Source organism: Lethenteron reissneri, unplaced genomic scaffold (assembly GCF_015708825.2).
Source record: "Lethenteron reissneri isolate LAM-NWPU_2019-01 unplaced genomic scaffold, ASM1570882v1 scaffold_1937, whole genome shotgun sequence".
NCBI lineage: Eukaryota > Metazoa > Chordata > Hyperoartia > Petromyzontiformes > Petromyzontidae > Lethenteron > Lethenteron reissneri.
The window spans coordinates 93187-113694 of NW_026891704.1; the positions used below are offsets into that span (position 1 = coordinate 93187).

General features: G+C 51.4%; 1 protein-coding gene across 3 annotated transcripts in view; it reads right to left on the reverse strand.

The window, feature by feature from the left end:
* The window catches only part of LOC133339615 (neuronal membrane glycoprotein M6-b-like), a 43072-nt gene that overhangs the window by 10970 nt on the left and 11594 nt on the right, over nt 1-20508 (reverse strand). For 2 of the 3 annotated variants that reach the window (XM_061547743.1, XM_061547745.1), the window contains 2 exons: nt 4095-4281; nt 1071-1227 (listed from right to left, as the gene is read on the reverse strand). In XM_061547743.1, the coding sequence (XP_061403727.1) occupies nt 1071-1227; nt 4095-4281 (344 nt within the window). Of the gene's footprint in view, nt 1-1070; nt 1228-4094; nt 4282-17918; nt 18580-20508 lie in introns of those variants that run through there. The other variant, XM_061547744.1, reaches the window with a different exon arrangement.

The following is a 20508-nucleotide window of genomic DNA, read 5'->3' on the forward strand; positions in this document are numbered from 1 at the left end:
CACCAACACCATCACCACCAACACCGTCACCACCAACACCGTCACCACCAACACCGTCACCACCAACACCATCACCACCATCACCGTCACCACCAACACCGTCACCACCACCACCGTCACCACCACCACCGTCACCACCAACACCGTCACCACCAACACCATCACCAAGACCATCACCACCAACACCGTCACCACCAACACCGTCACCACCAACACCGTCACCACCAACACCGTCACCACCAACACCGTCACCACCAACACCGTCACCACCAACACCGTCACCACCAACACCGTCACCAACACCGTCACCACCAACACCGTCACCAACACCGTCACCACCAACACCGTCACCACCAACACCGTCACCACCAACACCGTCACCACCAACACCGTCACCACCAACACCGTCACCACCAACACCGTCCCACCAACACCGTCACCACCAACACCGTCACCACCAACACCGTCACCACCACCACCGTCACCACCAACACCGTCACCACCAACACCGTCACCAACACCAACTCGAGCATTTGGACTGCAAGAGGAGGAATCTGAAGAGCTACGAAGCTCTTTGTCACAGAAGTCCAGCGGCGGATGGACGGCACGGAGACCCCCGGGAGCTTCCGCTCTGATGATCCCGTGGTGCGCGCCGGAGTGACAATCTCGTCACGGGGAGAACTCGAAGTCAGTTGCGTGAAGGCGACATTTAGTAAACGGCACGCTGGCCAATCGATGTGCACCTGAATGGTAAATAGAACGTGAAAGAAAGTGATTGATCGCATCTGATCGCATCTGATCGCAACTGATCGTGGTTGATCGTGGTTGCTCGTGGTTGCGTGTAGTTGCTCGTGGTTGCTCGTGGTTGCGTGTAGTTGCTCGTAGTTGCTCGTGGTTGCGTGTAGTTGCTCGTAGTTGCTCGTGGTTGCGTGTAGTTGTTCGTGGTTGATCGTGGTTGCTCGTGGTTGCGTGTAGTTGCTCGTAGTTGCTCGTGGTTGCTCGTGGTTGCTCGTGGTTGCTCGTGGTTGCGTGTAGTTGCTCGTGGTTGCTCGTGGTTGCTCGCTCGTCACCATGGCGCTGATGCAGCGCCCGCAGGCGGTCGTCTTGAAGTCCCCGTGTCGTCCCTGCACGGCGCCCGTCGTGAAGAAGCCCTCGGTGAACAGCAGGATGCCCAACAGCAGGAACGCCGCCACCGTGCCGTACATGCAGAAGCGCACCACGTCCACCCTGCACACACACACAGACACACACACACAGACACACAGACACACACACACAGACACACACACAGACACACACACACACAGACACACACACACAGACACACACAGACACACACAGAGAGACAGAGAGACAGAGAGAGACACGGTGAACAGCAGGATGCCCAGCAGCAGGAACGCCGCCACCGTGCCGTACATGCAGAAGCGCACCACGTCCACCCTGCACACACACACAGACACACACACAGACACACACACACAGACACACACACAGACACAGACAGAGAGACAGAGACATGCAGTAGCGCACCACGTCCACCCTGCACACACACACAGACACACACACAGACACACACACAGAGAGACACACACAGAGAGACAGAGAGACACACACACACACAGACACACACAGAGAGACACACACAGAGACACACACACAGTGACACACACACAGTGACACACACACAGACACACACACAGACACACACACACAGACACACACACACAGACACAGACAGAGAGACAGAGACATGCAGTAGCGCACCACGTCCACCCTGCAGATAGACACAGAGACAGAGACATGGAGACAGAGAGACAGAGACATGGAGAAGCGTACCACGTCCACCCTGCACACACAGACAGACGGAGATACATGGAGACAGAGACAGACATGGAGACAGAGACAGACATGGAGACAGTACACCACGTCCACCCTGCAGACAGACAAAAAGAGACAAAGACAGAGAGACAGACAGAGACAGGGATAGAGACAGAGACAGTGAGAGACATGGACAGAGAGAGAGACAGAGACAGGGGGAGAGACAGAGAGAGAGACAGAGACAGGGAGAGACAGAGACAGTGGGAGAGACACGGGACAGTGAGAGACATGGACACAGAGAGAGACAGAGACAGGGGGAGAGACAGAGACAGTGAGAGAGAGAGAGAGACATGGACAGAGAGAGAGACAGGGGGAGAGACAGAGAGACAGAGACAGTGGGAGAGACACGGGACAGTGAGAGACATGGACACAGAGAGACAGAGACAGGGGGAGAGACAGAGAGACAGAGACAGTGAGAGAGAGAGAGAGACATGGACAGAGAGAGAGAGACAGGGGGAGAGACAGAGAGACAGAGACAGTGGGAGAGACACGGGACAGTGAGAGACATGGACAGAGAGAGAGACAGAGACAGGGGGAGAGACAGAGACAGTGAGAGAGAGAGAGAGACATGGACAGAGACAGAGAGAGACAGGGGGAGAGACAGAGAGACAGAGACCCAGGACAAGTCACCACTGGGCTGTGTGCTAAGGGACTTGGCTGCCACCAACAGCAGCCACCAGCCTCCCTGCCACAGACACCCTGAGGTGGTGACGACGATGAGGTGGAGGGGGTGACGAGGTGGAGGAGGAGGAGGGGGTGACGAGGTGGAGGGGGTGGAGGTGTAGGGAGTGATAAGGTGGAGGGGGGGACGAGGTGGAGGGGGAGGGGGTGACAAGGTGGAGGGGGAGGGGGTGACGAGGTGTGTACGAGGGGTGACTGACACTTGGAAGAGCAGCAGGCTGTCGTGGTGCGTAGTGAGTGTGTAGTGTGTGTGTAGTGTGTGTGTGTAGTGTGTGTGTAGTGTGTGTGTAGTGTGTGTGTAGTGTGTGTGTAGTGTGTGTGTATAGTGTGTGTAGTGTGTGTGTAGTGTGTGTGTAGGGTGTGTAGTGTGTGTGTAGTGTGTGTGTGTAGTGTGTCTAGTGTGTGTGTGTAGTGTGTGTAGTGTGTGTGTAGTGTGTGTAGTAGTGTGTGTAGTGTGTGAGTGTGTGTAGTGTGTGTGTGTAGTGTGTGTGTAGTGTGTGTGTGTAGTGTGTGTGTAGTGTGTGTGTATAGTGTGTGTAGTGTGTGTGTAGTGTGTGTGTAGTGTGTGTGTAGTGTGTGTGTATAGTGTGTGTAGTGTGTGTGTAGTGTGTGTGTAGTGTGTGTGTGTAGTGTGTGTGTGTAGTGTGTGTGTAGTGTGTGTAGTGTGTGTGTAGTGTGGTGTGTAGTGTGTGTGTAGGGTGTGTAGTGTGTGTGTAGTGTGTGTGTGTAGTGTGTGTAGTGTGTGTGTGTAGTGTGTGTAGTGTGTGTGTAGTGTGTGTAGTGTGTGTGTAGTGTGTGTAGTGTGTGTAGTGTGTGTGTGTAGTGTGTGTAGTGTGTGGTAGTGTGTGTGTGTAGTGTGTGTGTAGTGTGTGTGTATAGTGTGTGTAGTGTGTGTGTAGTGTGTGTGTGTAGTGTGTGTGTAGGGTGTGTGTGTAGTGTGTGTGCAGTGTGTGTGTAGTGTGTGTGTGTTAGTGTGTCTAGTGTGTTGTGTGTAGTGTGTGTAGTGTGTGTGTAGTGTGTGTAGTGTGTGTAGTGTGTGTGTGTAGGGTGTGTGTGTAGTGTGTGTAGTGTGTGTGTGTAGGTGTGTGTGTAGTGTGTGTGTAGGTGTGTGTGTAGGTGTGTGTGTAGTGTGTGTGTGTAGATGTGTGTGTAGTGTGTGTGTAGTGTGTGTGTATAGTGTGTGTAGTGTGTGTGTGTAGTGTGTGTGTAGTGTGTGTAGTGTGTGTGTAGTGTGTGTGTGTAGTGTGTCTAGTGTGTGTGTGTAGTGTGTGTAGTGTGTGTGTAGTGTGGTAGTGTGTGTGTGTAGGGTGTGTGTGTAGTGTGTGTGTGTGTGTAGGTGTGTGTGTAGTGTGTGTGTAGGTGTGTGTGTGTAGATGTGTGTAGTGAGTGTGTGTAGTGTGTGTGTAGTGTGTGTGTGTAGTGTGTGTGTAGTGTGTGTGTGTAGTGTGTGTGTAGGTGTAGGGTGTAGTGTGTGTGTGTAGGTGTGTGTGTAGGTGTGTAGGGGTGTAGGTGTGTGTGTGTGTGTGTAGACTGACACTTGGAAGAGCAGCAGGCTGTCGTGGTGCGGGTACTGGAAGTGGTCGTCCAGCAGCGCCAGCGCGTTGCCCAGCGCCTCGTGGCCGCAGCCACAGAACAGCGCCACGCCGGCAAAGCAGAGCAGCGTGGCCACCAGAGAGGCGTACGGGACCCCCCCCAGACAGCGCACACAGCACTCGGCACACCCTGGGGGGTTAGGGGGGGGCAGGGGGGGCAGGGGGGGGGGGGCAGGAGACACCCAGTGGTGAAGCAGAAACACCAACATCACTACCACCACTACCACCATCACCATCACTACCCATATCACTACCCCTATCACTACCCTACCACTATCACTACCCGCATCACTACCCTACCACTATCACTACCCGCATCACTACCCTACCACTATCACTACCCGCATCACTACCCTACCACTATCACTACCCGCATCACTACCCTACCACTATCACTACCCGCATCACTACCCTACCACTGTCACTACCCGCATCACTACCCTACCACTGTCACTACCCGCATCACTACCCTACCACTATCACTACCCGCATCACTACCCTACCACTATCACTACCCGCATCACTACCCTACCACTATCACTACCGCATCACTACCTACCACTGTCACTACCCGCATCACTACCCTACCACTGTCACTACCCGCATCACTACCCTACCACTGTCACTACCCGCATCACTACCCTACCACTGTCACTACCCGCATCACTACCCTACCACTATCACTACCCGCATCACTACCCTACCACTGTCACTACCTGCATCACTACCCTACCACTATCACTACCCGCATCACTACCCTACCACTGTCACTATCCGCATCACTACCCTACCACTATCACTACCCGCATCACTACCCTACCACTGTCACTACCCGCATCACTACCCTACCACTATCACTACCCGCATCACTACCCTACCACTGTCACTATCCGCATCACTCGGCACACCCTGGGGGGCACGGAGACACAGAGACTGTGTGTGTAGCTGGTGACTTTGTGTGTTGCTGGTGACTGTGTGTGTTGCTGGTGACTTTGTGTGTTGCTGGTGACTCTGTGTGTAGCTGGTGACTTTGTGTGTTGCTGGTGACTGTGTGTGTAGCTGGTGACTTTGTGTGTTGCTGGTGACTCTGTGTGTAGCTGGTGACTTTGTGTGTTGCTGGTGACTGTGTGTGTAGCTGGTGACTTTGTGTGTAGCTGGTGACTTTGTGTGTTGCTGGTGACTGTGTGTGTAGCTGGTGACTGTGTGTGTTGCTGGTGACTTTGTGTGTTGCTGGTGACTTTGTGTGTTGCTGGTGACTGTGTGTGTTGCTGGTGACTTTGTGTGTTGCTGGTGACTTTGTGTGTAGCTGGTGACTGTGTGTGTTGCTGGTGACTTTGTGTGTAGCTGGTGACTGTGTGTGTAGCTGGTGACTTTGTGTGTTGCTGGTGACTGTGTGTGTTGCTGGTGACTTTGTGTGTTGCTGGTGACTTTGTGTGTTGCTGGTGACTGTGTGTGTTGCTGGTGACTTTGTGTGTGTTGCTGGTGACTTTGTGTGTAGCTGGTGACTTTGTGTGTAGCTGGTGACTGTGTGTGTTGCTGGTGACTTTGTGTGTTGCTGGTGACTTTGTGTGTTGCTGGTGACTGTGTGTGTTGCTGGTGACTTTGTGTGTGTTGCTGGTGACTTTGTGTGTAGCTGGTGACTTTGTGTGTAGCTGGTGACTGTGTGTGTTGCTGGTGACTTTGTGTGTAGCTGGTGACTTTGTGTGTTGCTGGTGACTCTGTGTGTAGCTGGTGACTTTGTGTGTTGCTGGTGACGGTGTGTGTAGCTGGTGACTTTGTGTGTTGCTGGTGACTGTGTGTGTAGCTGGTGACTTTGTGTGTTGCTGGTGACTTTGTGTGTTGCTGGTGACTTTGTGTGTTGCTGGTGACTTTGTGTGTAGCTGGTGACTTTGTGTGTTGCTGGTGACTGTGTGTGTAGCTGGTGACTTTGTGTGTAGCTGGTGACTTTGTGTGTTGCTGGTGACTCTGTGTGTAGCTGGTGACTTTGTGTGTTGCTGGTGACTGTGTGTGTAGCTGGTGACTTTGTGTGTTGCTGGTGACTTTGTGTGTTGCTGGTGACTTTGTGTGTTGCTGGTGACTCTGTGTGTAGCTGGTGACTTTGTGTGTTGCTGGTGACTGTGTGTTGCTGGTGACTTTGTGTGTTGCTGGTGACTTTGTGTGTTGCTGGTGACTGTGTGTGTTGCTGGTGACTTTGTGTGTAGCTGGTGACTTTGTGTGTAGCTGGTGACTTTGTGTGTAGCTGGTGACTTTGTGTGTAGCTGGTGACTGTGTGTGTTGCTGGTGACTGTGTGTGTTGCTGGTGACTTTGTGTGTAGCTGGTGACTTTGTGTGTAGCTGGTGACTTTGTGTGTCGCTGGTGACTGTGTGTGTTGCTGGTGACTTTGTGTGTAGCTGGTGACTTTGTGTGTAGCTGGTGACTTTGTGTGTTGCTGGTGACTTTGTGTGTAGCTGGTGACTGTGTGTGTTGCTGGTGACTTTGTGTGTAGCTGGTGACTTTGTGTGTTGCTGGTGACTGTGTGTGTTGCTGGTGACTTTGTGTGTTGCTGGTGACTTTGTGTGTAGCTGGTGACTGTGTGTGTTGCTGGTGACTTTGTGTGTAGCTGGTGACTTTGTGTGTTGCTGGTGACTGTGTGTGTTGCTGGTGACTTTGTGTGTTGCTGGTGACTCTGTGTGTAGCTGGTGACTTTGTGTGTAGCTGGTGACTGTGTGTGTTGCTGGTGACTTTGTGTGTTGCTGGTGACTGTGTGTGTTGCTGGTGACTTTGTGTGTAGCTGGTGACTTTGTGTGTTGCTGGTGACTGTGTGTGTTGCTGGTGACTTTGTGTGTTGCTGGTGACTTTGTGTGTAGCTGGTGACTGTGTGTGTTGCTGGTGACTTTGTGTGTAGCTGGTGACTTTGTGTGTTGCTGGTGACTGTGTGTGTTGCTGGTGACTTTGTGTGTTGCTGGTGACTCTGTGTGTAGCTGGTGACTTTGTGTGTTGCTGGTGACTGTGTGTGTAGCTGGTGACTTTGTGTGTTGCTGGTGACTGTGTGTGTAGCTGGTGACTGTGTGTGTTGCTGGTGACTTTGTGTGTTGCTGGTGACTTTGTGTGTTGCTGGTGACTGTGTGTGTTGCTGGTGACTTTGTGTGTTGCTGGTGACTTTGTGTGTAGCTGGTGACTGTGTGTGTTGCTGGTGACTTTGTGTGTAGCTGGTGACTTTGTGTGTTGCTGGTGACTGTGTGTGTTGCTGGTGACTTTGTGTGTTGCTGGTGACTTTGTGTGTAGCTGGTGACGGTGTGTGTTGCTGGTGACTTTGTGTGTTGCTGGTGACTGTGTGTGTTGCTGGTGACTGTGTGTGTTGCTGGTGACTTTGTGTGTTGCTGGTGACTTTGTGTGTAGCTGGTGACTGTGTGTGTTGCTGGTGACTTTGTGTGTAGCTGGTGACTTTGTGTGTTGCTGGTGACTCTGTGTGTAGCTGGTGACTTTGTGTGTTGCTGGTGACTTTGTGTGTAGCTGGTGACTTTGTGTGTTGCTGGTGACTTTGTGTGTAGCTGGTGACTTTGTGTGTTGCTGGTGACTTTGTGTGTAGCTGGTGACTTTGTGTGTAGCTGGTGACTTTGTGTGTTGCTGGTGACTTTGTGTGTAGCTGGTGACTGTGTGTGTTGCTGGTGACTTTGTGTGTAGCTGGTGACTTTGTGTGTTGCTGGTGACTCTGTGTGTAGCTGGTGACTTTGTGTGTTGCTGGTGACTTTGTGTGTAGCTGGTGACTTTGTGTGTTGCTGGTGACTCTGTGTGTAGCTGGTGACTTTGTGTGTTGCTGGTGACTTTGTGTGTAGCTGGTGACTTTGTGTGTTGCTGGTGACTTTGTGTGTTGCTGGTGACTTTGTGTGTAGCTGGTGACTGTGTGTGTTGCTGGTGACTGTGTGTGTTGCTGGTGACTTTGTGTGTAGCTGGTGACTTTGTGTGTCGCTGGTGACTGTGTGTGTAGCTGGTGACTTTGTGTGTTGCTGGTGACTGTGTGTGTTGCTGGTGACTTTGTGTGTAGCTGGTGACTTTGTGTGTTGCTGGTGACTGTGTGTGTAGCTGGTGACTGTGTGTGTTGCTGGTGACTGTGTGTGTTGCTGGTGACTGTGTGTGTTGCTGGTGACTTTGTGTGTAGCTGGTGACTGTGTGTGTTGCTGGTGACTGTGTGTGTTGCTGGTGACTGTGTGTGTTGCTGGTGACTGTGTGTGTTGCTGGTGACTGTGTGTGTTGCTGGTGACTGTGTGTGTTGCTGGTGACTTTGTGTGTAGCTGGTGACTTTGTGTGTAGCTGGTGACTGTGTGTGTAGCTGGTGACTGTGTGTGTTGCTGGTGACTGTGTGTGTTGCTGGTGACTTTGTGTGTAGCTGGTGACTGTGTGTGTAGCTGGTGACTTTGTGTGTTGCTGGTGACTTTGTGTGTAGCTGGTGACTGTGTGTGTAGCTGGTGACTGTGTGTGTAGCTGGTGACTGTGTGTGTTGCTGGTGACTTTGTGTGTTGCTGGTGACTGTGTGTGTTGCTGGTGACTTTGTGTGTAGCTGGTGACTGTGTGTGTAGCTGGTGACTGTGTGTGTAGCTGGTGACTGTGTGTGTTGCTGGTGACTTTGTGTGTTGCTGGTGACTGTGTGTGTAGCTGGTGACTGTGTGTGTTGCTGGTGACTTTGTGTGTTGCTGGTGACTTTGTGTGTAGCTGGTGACTGTGTGTGTAGCTGGTGACTGTGTGTGTTACTGGTGACTTTGTGTGTTGCTGGTGACTTTGTGTGTAGCTGGTGACTGTGTGTGTAGCTGGTGACTGTGTGTGTAGCTGGTGACTTTGTGTGTTGCTGGTGACTGTGTGTGTTGCTGGTGACTTTGTGTGTAGCTGGTGACTGTGTGTGTAGCTGGTGACTGTGTGTGTAGCTGGTGACTTTGTGTGTAGCTGGTGACTGTGTGTGTTGCTGGTGACTGTGTGTGTTGCTGGTGACTGTGTGTGTTGCTGGTGACTTTGTGTGTTGCTGGTGACTTTGTGTGTAGCTGGTGACTTTGTGTGTCGCTGGTGACTGTGTGTGTAGCTGGTGACTGTGTGTGTAGCTGGTGACTGTGTGTGTAGCTGGTGACTTTGTGTGTTGCTGGTGACTTTGTGTGTAGCTGGTGACTTTGTGTGTAGCTGGTGACTTTGTGTGTAGCTGGTGACTGTGTGTGTAGCTGGTGACTGTGTGTGTAGCTGGTGACTTTGTGTGTTGCTGGTGACTGTGTGTGTTGCTGGTGACTTTGTGTGTAGCTGGTGACTGTGTGTGTAGCTGGTGACTGTGTGTGTAGCTGGTGACTGTGTGTGTAGCTGGTGACTTTGTGTGTAGCTGGTGACTTTGTGTGTAGCTGGTGACTGTGTGTGTTGCTGGTGACTGTGTGTGTAGCTGGTGACTGTGTGTGTAGCTGGTGACTGTGTGTGTTGCTGGTGACTGTGTGTGTTGCTGGTGACTGTGTGTGTAGCTGGTGACTGTGTGTGTTGCTGGTGACTTTGTGTGTTGCTGGTGACTTTGTGTGTAGCTGGTGACTGTGTGTGTAGCTGGTGACTGTGTGTGTTGCTGGTGACTTTGTGTGTTGCTGGTGACTTTGTGTGTAGCTGGTGACTTTGTGTGTTGCTGGTGACTGTGTGTGTAGCTGGTGACTGTGTGTGTTGCTGGTGACTCTGTGTGTTGCTGGTGACTTTGTGTGTAGCTGGTGACTTTGTGTGTTGCTGGTGACTGTGTGTGTAGCTGGTGACTTTGTGTGTTGCTGGTGACTTTGTGTGTAGCTGGTGACTTTGTGTGTTGCTGGTGATTTTGTGTGTTGCTGGTGATTGTGTGTGTTGCTGGTGACTTTGTGTGTAGCTGGTGACTTTGTGTGTTGCTGGTGACTTTGTGTGTTGCTGGTGATTTTGTGTGTTGCTGGTGACTGTGTGTGTTGCTGGTGACTGTGTATGTTGCTGGTGACTTTGTGTGTTGCTGGTGACTGTGTGTGTTGCTGGTGACTTTGTGTGTTGCTGGTGACTGTGTGTGTTGCTGGTGACTTTGTGTGTTGCTGGTGACTTTGTGTGTTGCTGGTGACTTTGTGTGTTGCTGGTGACTGTGTATGTTGCTGGTGACTGTGTATGTTGCTGGTGACTGTGTATGTTGCTGGTGACTTTGTGTGTAGCTGGTGACTGTGTGTGTTGCTGGTGACTGTGTGTGTAGCTGGTGACTTTGTGTGTGTTGCTGGTGACTGTGTGTGTTGCTGGTGACTGTGTGTGTTGCTGGTGACTTTGTGTGTTGCTGGTGACTTTGTGTGTTGCTGGTGACTTTGTGTGTTTCGTATCGGAATCGCCTCCAGTGCTGTTGCTGCTGGTGGCAACACAAGTTGTTTAAAGTCAAAAAGTCTCTGTCTCCCTTCATCTCTCTCCCCCCTCCCCACCTCTCTTCCCTCCTGTCCCCCCCTTCTCTCCCATCCCCTCTCTCCCTGTCTCTCTCGTCTCCCCCCTCTCTGTCCCCCCCTCTCCATCTCCTCCTGCTCCACATCGCAACAGCGCGGCTCTCATTCCCATGGCGACTTGATTTAGCCTGGCACAGCAGTACCAGGCTAGGTCACGGGACAGACTTAGGTGCTAAGTCTGTCCCGTGACCTCCGCCTCCTGCACATAGCCTGGCACAGCACTCAACCCAGAGAGAGAGGGGGGAGAGGGAGGAAGAAGATGGGGAGAGAGAGAGAGTCTCTCTCTCTCTGTGTGAATCCGTGGTACTGTGGGCATCGTTGTGAAAATCGTCTCCAATCTCTCTCTCCACTCTCTCCACTCTCTCCCCCTCTCTCCACACTCTCTCTCTTGCCCTCTCCCCCTCTCTCCACTCTCTCCACTCTCTCCCCTCCTCTCTCCCCTCTCTCCCCTCCAGCCACCCACACAATGGATAAAGCTCCCCTTGTGTGGAACTCACTTGGCCCAGAAACAGAGAATGAGGTCCTGCTAACATTTGTATACACACACACTCTCACTCATACACACACTCATATATACACTCATATATACACTCATATACACACACTCATATATACACTCATACACACACTCATATACACACACACTCATACACACACTCATATATACACTCATACACACACTCATATACACACACACTCATACACACACTCATATATACACTCATATACACACACACATATATACACTCACTCATACACACACTCATATACACACTCATACACACACTCATATACACACTCATATACACACTCATATACACACTCATATACACACACTCATATACACACTCACTCATACACACACACTCATATACACACTCACTCATACACACACTCATATACACACTCATATACACACTCAAATACACACACTCATATATACACTCATACACACACTCATATACACACACACTCATACACACACTCATATATACACTCATATACACACTCATATACACACTCATATACACACACACTCTCACTCATACACACACTCATATATACACTCATATACACACTCACTCATACACACACTCATATATATAAGCACTCAATAATATACACGTGAATATATACCCTCTCACTAATATACACTCACTCATACACACACTAATATACACATTCACATACACACACTAATATACACACATACACACACTAATATACACACATACACACACTAATATACACATTCACATACACTCACTAATATACACCAATACCGATACTCGCCATTCGTCTCGAAGTGACAGTGATGTCACCACGGCCTCTGTGCCAGGCCAGGTGCACTTTGAGGCCACGTGAAGTGTCGAAGGCTCGCTGGCAGGAGGTCAAGGGACAGACCATGTCGGTGCAATGGGTTCACTGACCGAGATGATTGGCTAATGCACCACCTGTGCCCCCTACTGTACCAACTTGCTGTGCTTTAGCCACCCGGCACTCCGCTCGTTGTTGTGAGCATCGCTCCTTTTCCCTCCGTTGTTGCTGGAGGGCGACTGCCTCCAACTGCCCAGTAGCGTCCTTCACGAGCCTCCTCCACAGAGGCCGATCTTGACACCGCTGGTACCAGTCATCGGCAAGTCCACTCAGCTCCACGTCCTCCTGTACCACATCACTCCATGTCTTCTTCAGCCAGTGCCAGGCCCAGTTACTCCTCTCTATCCGGCCAAGCAGAAGCTGTTTAGGCATGCAGTGGCTGGGCATGCGGGCTACATGACCCAGCCAACGCAGCCTTGCCTGCCGGAGGAGCTCACCGATGGGAATGTGTCCAGAAAAATCAAGGATCTGTGAGCTGCTCACACAATTCAGCCTGGTTAAACCCAGGATGGATCGTAAGCAGGCCAACCTGAAGTTTTGTATCCGGTGCAGATGTTCCATTAGGGGGGGTCCATGTTTTGCAAGCGTAGAGAAGGGAGGGAATGACTGTGGCCGAGAAGACCTGGAGCGTTGTGTGGAGTGAGAGACCAGGTAGCTTCCACACAGAAGCAGCACACAGCCGACAAGTTCGGAGTGAGGCCTCGGCTGCCAAACCGGAGCTGGTCATAAGCACACTACCCAGCAGAGGTCGCAATCGGGTACCCGATACCCGTACCCTACCCGATACCCGGCTACCCGTACCCGGCCGGGTACGGGTAGCCGGGTAGCCGTTTGCGACCCTGGTGCGGCCGGGTACGGGTAGGCCGTGAGTCACTGGTGAGTAACCGTCTGTCACTCATTTCCCAACGTCTTGTCTCTTCTCACAATTCAAGTTCCTAGAATCAACCCACCCGCGCCTGCAACACGGCTTCATCCCAGAGGTCGCAATCGGGTACCCGATACCCGTACCCTACCCCTACCCGGCCGGGTACGGGTAGGGTACGGCCGGATACGGGTACCCGTTTGCGACCCTGGTGCGGCCGGGTACGGGTAAGGAATCAAAACCCGTTTGCGACCTCTGCTACCCAGGTATGGGAAACACTCCAAAATTTCTTCATCGCTCATGGGGGTGGAGGGAGGGGATCATTTGATGACATAAAATACCCAGGCAGGTGCTTTATTTGGGAGCTGATAGTGAGAGGTTCCATCTCTTAGTAGCAAGCTCCAGGTTCAGCAGCTGCATCTCCAACTCCTCCTCTGAGTGAGCAGAAAACACCATATCATCAGCATACGTAAAATGGTAGACTAATAGGGAGCCACCCCTCGACTATACCCGGGCATCGATCCACCTCTCATTGCATCTGTTAGAAATTCCACTGGTACAGCCATGGAAAGCTTCTCGAACTACGTGGTCAAAGATGATGTTAAATCATGTGGGAGCCAGAGTACATCCCGTTTGCACCCGCAATGTAAGCAGGGAATGGCTCCTACTCCAGGCCACGTAGCTTTACCCGGGCCTGCCAAACATCATCAAGGCCCTTCATGATTGTGAGCAGAAAGTCAGGGACTCCGAAAGCACTAAGAACAGGACGGCTGCTTGCGTTGTGGCCGAAACGTCGTGAGAATTGTATTTTATTGTTTTATTTTTATTATTTTATTATTTCCCTTCTATGTGACTTTACCAAAAGAACAAAGAAGATGAATCCCTGCAGTCACGAAAGAAGCTTTACATCGAAATTTCACTAAGAACAGCTTAGAGCCTTGGCCTACTGATGGTACCATAGGCCTTGACCAGGTCAATAAAGCAGAGATGTAGGTCTTGTTGGAATTCCCTACAGCTCTGCTGTAGCAGACAGACAGAGAATGTGGCATCCGTACAAGACAGCCCTGGTCTGAAACCACATTGGGGCTCCAAAAAATTATCCTCAATGTGCCTGGCAAGGCAAAGTTGAATAATAATCCTTGCCAGGACCTTTCCCGGCAGACTGAGGGGGGAGATGTCGCTGTAGTTGTTACAATCTGCGCTGTCCGCCTTCTTAAAGAGGGGGACCACTAGGGAATCCTCCCAATCCTGCGGAACCCGTCCATGTATGTAGATCTTCTTTATCACCATAGGTAGGCAACCGTGATAATCGAATGTGTGATTAGCACGGTTCAGTGGCCCAAATCTATTATTATGTCACGTAGGGTAATCTGCACACAGACGCCACCCTCTGTCAGCATTTCACTTGGAAGAGCATCTTTGCCCAGCGCTTTTCCTGTTATATTATCGGACTCTGGATCGCCCCTCGTACAACCACTAAGAAAGGGGTGGCTACTTCTGCCAGTATTTAAGGCACTGCAGCCTCAGCAGGGTCATCCGCACCTTGCCTCATAATGTTGTCTGGGCTGAGGAAATTCCCTTCACCCAAGACCTTCATATAAACGCACTGCAAACCTGCAGACCAGTTCCTGGGGGTCGGAGATTGGTTCACCATTTGTTTCCTCAAGGATGGTGATAGGTGTGGCGCTGAAAGTTACCTCTTAGATGGAATCAAAGAGTGATTTGTGAGTGCAGGCTACTGAGGCAGATTCCATCTCCTCAGCAACCCATCACCACCACTCATCTTTGCAGCGCTGCACGGCCCTTCAACCCTCCGAGGAAAGGCTGTGGTAAGCCTCCTCATTCTCCAACATTGGATTCTCTGGGGAAGTTTGGACCGCGTACCCAATGCAGCCATTGCAGCTGTATGAGCCACAGTCCTGAACCTCGCCCATTCCCTCTCAGCAACAGGCCAACAACCCGCGCATGCGCAGTAAGCGGCAATCCTCGGTGCCATCTCAGAGGTTTTCCCCTCCACATCCCATTGTTGACGAGCCCCCCCCCCCCTCCCAGATTCTCGCTTCGCTGTCCACACCAGAGGCTCCTGTAGGAGGCTCCTGTAGGAGGAGGAGGCTCCTGTAGGAGGCTCCTGTAGGAGGAGGAGGAGGCTCCTGTAGGAGGCTCCTGTAGGAGGAGGAGGAGGCTCCTGTAGGAGGCTCCTGTAGGAGGAGGAGGCTCCTGTAGGAGGCTCCTGTAGGAGGAGGAGGAGGCTCCTGTAGGAGGCTCCTGTAGGAGGCTCCTGTAGGAGGCTCCTGTAGGAGGAGGAGGCTCCTGTAGGAGGCTCCTGTAGGAGAGGAGGAGGCTCCTGTAGGAGGCTCCTGTAGGAGGAGGAGGCTCCTGTAGGAGGAGGAGGAGGCTCCTGTAGGAGGCTCCTGTAGGAGGAGGAGGAGGCTCCTGTAGGAGGAGGAGGAGGCTCCTGTAGGAGGAGGAGGCTCCTGTAGGAGGAGGAGGCTCCTGTAGGAGGCTCCTGTAGGAGGAGGAGGAGGCTCCTGTAGGAGGAGGAGGCTCCTGTAGGAGGAGGAGGCTCCTGTAGGAGGCTCCTGTAGGAGGAGGAGGCTCCTATAGGAGGAGGAGGAGGCTCCTGTAGGAGGCTCCTGTAAGGGGGTGTGGGAGCGTGGCGGCGAGGTGTGGGAAGCTGAGAGCCACAAGCTACTGTGGGCTCGCCTCACCATCAACAAGAGGCGAGGAGTGGTGGTGATGGTGGTTGCTTACGCCCCCACTGAAGATGAACACCAGTGGAGGGATGCAGGCAAAGCCGATGAGTCAGATGCCTTCCATGACCTCCTGTCACAGCTGCTGGCTAAAGTGGCCCCTCGGGACAGAGTCATCTTGTTGGGTGACTTCAATGCCCGAGTTGGTCATGATGCTGGCATCTGGGTCAGAGTGATATGGAGTAGTAATGGGCCAGATCAGCTCAATAACAACGACAGGAGGCTGCTAGACTTTTGCGCAGCCCATGGGCTTGTAATTACCAACACGCTGTTGCGGCATCGGCACATCCACACAACATCATGGATGCATGCCGGGTCCAAGCAAGAACATCTGCTGGACTACATAGTGATGGAATAGCAGATGTCTTTGACACTAGGACCTACCATGGAGCTCATCTGCCCACTGACCATACGCTTGTCATCTATGAGATGCGCCTGCCGTTCTTACACTCCGGTGGTGGGTTTCGATCTCGGATCCCATTCAAACCCACAGAGGCCTGGTCTCAGCTAGCTGAGGATAGCTGCAAGCGAGAATGTCAACATCGCTTGCAGCTGGGGTTGGCATCGTCCCACCCTCCTCCTCACGCCGAGGGTAAATGGGCGAGGTTTAGGACTGTGGCTCATGCAGCTGCAATGGCTGCTTTGCGTACGCGGTCCAGACTTCCCCAGAGACGCTGGCTGACAGGGGAAGTGTTCCAGCTGCTTGAGATAAAGCGACAGGCCCACTCCCATCATGGACAACATTCAACATTGGAGAACGATCCGGCTTACCGCAGCCTTCGCTCAGAGGCTGGGAGAGGATGAGTGGTGGGCGCTGGCTGTTGAAGAGATGGCCTCCGTAGCCCACGATCACGTAAAATAAGTATCTTGTAGTGCAAACCTGCAGACCTGCAACTGCTCTGCAGGTTTGCAGAGCATTGCTACGAGGTCTTGGCAGAGGGGAATTCCCTCAGCCCAGACAATATCATGAGGCAAGGATGGGAATGGTCCTAGATTTGAAGCTTTCGTGACTGCAAGGATTCATATTCTTAGGTTTTTTCGGTAAAGTCACGTAGAATGAAAATAAAAAAATAATTAAATAAATCGTTATAACGTTATATATTTTATTATGTTTTATTTTATTATTTTATAAATAAAAATAATAAAAGAATATAATATTTTATTATGCTTTATTTTATTATTTTATTATTTCCATTCTACGTGACTTTACCGAAAGAACCAAGAAGATGAATCCCTGCAGTCACGAAAGCTTTACATCGAAACTTCACAGGATGATGGGTTCTGCAGGACTGGATGCCCTGGTGGTCCCCGCTCTTTAAGAACCACGCAGACTGCAACAACTACAGGGGCACTATTGGAACCTCATTTGCCAGTAAAAATATGATAATTGGTTTTTTACCCTTCTATCTGGCAACAAAACTGACACCTTTTTACAAGGAGTCATGTTTGCAGAGACCGCAATACCTGCAGTAAAATGCGCCTTTTGGCGTCATCTGGTCCAACCCATGTGAGACTAGGCTCTAAGAAAAGCTGTCTCGGGTGTGGACCAATCAACTTCAAGGACAGTGCACATACATTATCAGAGTTATGTTCTTTTGTTTGTATTATGACTGCAGGTATTGTGGTCTATGCAAACAAAAGGTGTCAGTTTTGTTGCCAGATAGAAGGGTAAAAAAAACAATTATCAACTACAGGGGCATTGCCAGGCACGCTGATTGGACTTGTCGATGACCGGCACCAGCGGTGTGGAGATCGTCCTCTGTGGAGGAGGAGATCAACCTCGTGATGGACGCTACTGGGCAGTAGTCGTCCTCCAGCAACAGGAGAGGGCAGAGGAGCGACTATCACGGCAACAAGGTGCACGTAGCCTGGCACAAGCGCCGTGGTGACGTCGCCGCCACGTTGTGGTGAATGGGGGTTGGCGTGTGTGTACACGTGTGTGTGTATGTGTGTACACGTGTACACACATACACACACACGTGTACACACACACGTACACACACACGTGTACACGCACACACACGTGTACACGTGTCAGTGTGTGTGTGTACACGTGTGTCAGTGTGTGTGTGTACACGTGTCAGTGTGTGTGTGTGTACACGTGTGTCAGTGTGTGTACACGTGTGTGTACACGTGTCAGTGTGTGTACACGTGTGTGTACACGTGTGTCAGTGTGTGTACACGTGTGTGTACACGTGTGTCAGCGTGTGTACACGTGTGTGTACACGTGTGTCAGTGTGTGTACACGTGTGTGTACACGTGTGTCAGTGTGTGTACACGTGTGTGTACACGTGTGGCAGTGTGTGTGTACACGTGTGTGTGTACACGTGTGTGTGCACGAGCGAGCCTTACGTGTTTTCACGGGCGTCACGTCTGTAGTCGTAGTCTCCATTGTGATGCACGGCCCAATCTCAGCCTCTCTCTCTCGCTCTCTGTCTAAACCTCTCTCTCTGTGTCTCTCTGTGTGTGTCTCTGTGTCTGTGTGTCTCTGTGTGTGTCCGTGTGTGTCTCCGTGTGTGTGTCTGTGTGTGTCTCTCTGTGTGTCTCTGTGTCCGTGTGTGTCTCCGTGTGTGTGTCTGTGTGTGTCTCTCTGTGTGTCTCTGTGTGTCTCTGTGTGTCCGTGCGTGTCTCTGTGTGTGTCTCTCTGTGTATCTGTGTCTAGATGTATCTATCTAGATCTATTGATCTCTGCGCTCTCTATCCGCACAGAATGGGATCTCTCTCTCTCTGTATCTCGATATCTCTCTCGATCTCTGTGTGTGTCTAGGTCTCTCTCTCTGTGTGTGTGTGTCTAGGTCTCTCTCTCTCTGTGTATGTCTAGGTCTCTGTCTCTCTCTGTGTGTGTGTCTCTGTGTGTCTCTGTGTATGTGTCGAGGTCTGTGTGTCTCTGTCTCTGTGTGTGTGTGTCTCTGTGTGTGTGTGTGTCTCTGTGTGTGCGTCGAGGTCTCTGTGTCTCTCTCGAGGTCTCTCGCTCTCACTGCCGCTCTCTCCCCACACACACAATGGGAGCTCTCCCCCCTCTCCCCCTCTCCCTTCTCTCTCCCCCCTCTCTCCCTACCCCCTCTCCCACGAATCAGCGCAGCCTTGCATCTGTTTGTGTCAATGTGTGTGTGTCTCTCTCTGTCTCTGTGTGTGTCTCTCTCTGTGTCTCTGTGTGTCTTTGTCTCTCTGTCTCTGTGTCTTTGTCTCTCTGTATCTCTGTGTCTGTCTCTCTCTGTCTATGTGTGTGTGTCTCTCTCTCTCTGTGTCTGTGTGTCTCTGTGTGTCTTTGTCTCTCTGTCTGTCTCTCTGTTTCTCTGTGTCTGTCTCTCTGTGTGTCTCTGTGTGTGTCTCTGTGTATGTGTCTCTGTGTATGTGTCTCAGTAATCGGTTGCGTAACGCTGTGTGGAAGCTACCTGGTCTATCACTCCGCACGAAGCTTCAGGTCTTCTCGGCCACGGTCATTCCCTCCCTTCTCTACGCTTGCGAAACGTGGACCCCCCTAAAGGAACATCTTCGCCGGTTGGAAACATTTAGGCTGGCCTGCCTACGATCCATCCTGGGTTTAACCAGGCTGGATTGTGTGAGGAGCTCACAAATCCTTGAAAGAGGCAAAGTTCCCATGGTGAGCTCCTCCGGCAGGCAAGGCTGCGTTGGCTGGGTCATGTAGCCCACATGCCCAGCCACCGCATGCCTAAACAGATTTTGTTCGGCCGGATCGAGGGGGCTAAACGGGCGCGGCACGGGCTGGAGAAGAGATGGAGTGATGTGGTACAGGAGGACGTGGAGCTGAGTGGACTTGCCGATGACTGGTACCAGCGGTGTCAAGATCGGCATCTGTGGAGGAGGCTCGTGAAGGACGCTACTGGGCAGTTGAAGGCAGTCGCCCTCCAAACACAACGGAGGGCGGAGGAGCGATGCTCACAACAACGAGCGGAGCGCCGGGTGGCTAAAGCACAGCAAGTTGGCACAGTAGGGGGCACAGGTGGTGCATCAGCCAGTCATCTCGGTCATCTCAGTCATCTTCTTGGATCTTTCGGTAAAGTGACGTAGAAGGAAAATAATAAAATAATAAAAATAAAACATAATAAAATACAATTCTCACGACGTTTCGGCCACAACGCAAGCAGCCGTCCTCAGGTGAAGAACAGGTCTGTCGGAAAGACAGCGTCTCAGTCAGTCGACCCGTGGCACCTGCTGGGTCTGCCCCGTGACCTCCTGCCAGCGGGCGTTCGACACTTCACGTGGCCTCAAGGTGCACATGGCCTGGCACAAGCGTCGTGGTGACGTCACCGCCACTTAGTAGCGAATGGCGGTTGTTGTTGTTGTGTATGGGGAGCGGTGGCGCTGCTGTTGGCGCTCTGCTCTACAAACCTGGCGACCCGAGTTTGATTCCCGCTTACGGCCAACACAAGTGATAGCAATGATCTGAACCGGTCCTGGGCCTCCCCTAGGTCGACTCAACCTCAATTGAGTACCTCAGTTTAATTTTAATTTCAGTTGTATTTATTTGGTATAGCCCTGTGAGCCATTCGGCTCTTGAATCGGGTGCAACCGCAACAAACAACAAACAACAAAAACGTGAAGAAGAAAACATCTTAAAGTGACTATGCGCAAACAGAAAAATCCAGGAAAAAACTGCAAAATCTTTCAGAAAAAAATCACCGTACACCAACGCTGTGTGCAAAATCCCAGTAGGATGCAAGTCAAACAACAACAACAACAACCACAAGACAACTTAGATTAAAGCCATCATTCTAACTCCGTACTACAACAAACAAACATGGCCAAACCAGTAAACTTTTCAAAATCACCAAAATAAAGCCATGAACAATGTAACAGTGATCATAGGAACTGTGACCGAATTTTCACAATAAACGACATAAACAACATGTACCACCAAAACCCTGTAGCCATAGCTGGCTGCATGAGTCACTCCACAACAGCAGGAGCATCAGTAAGA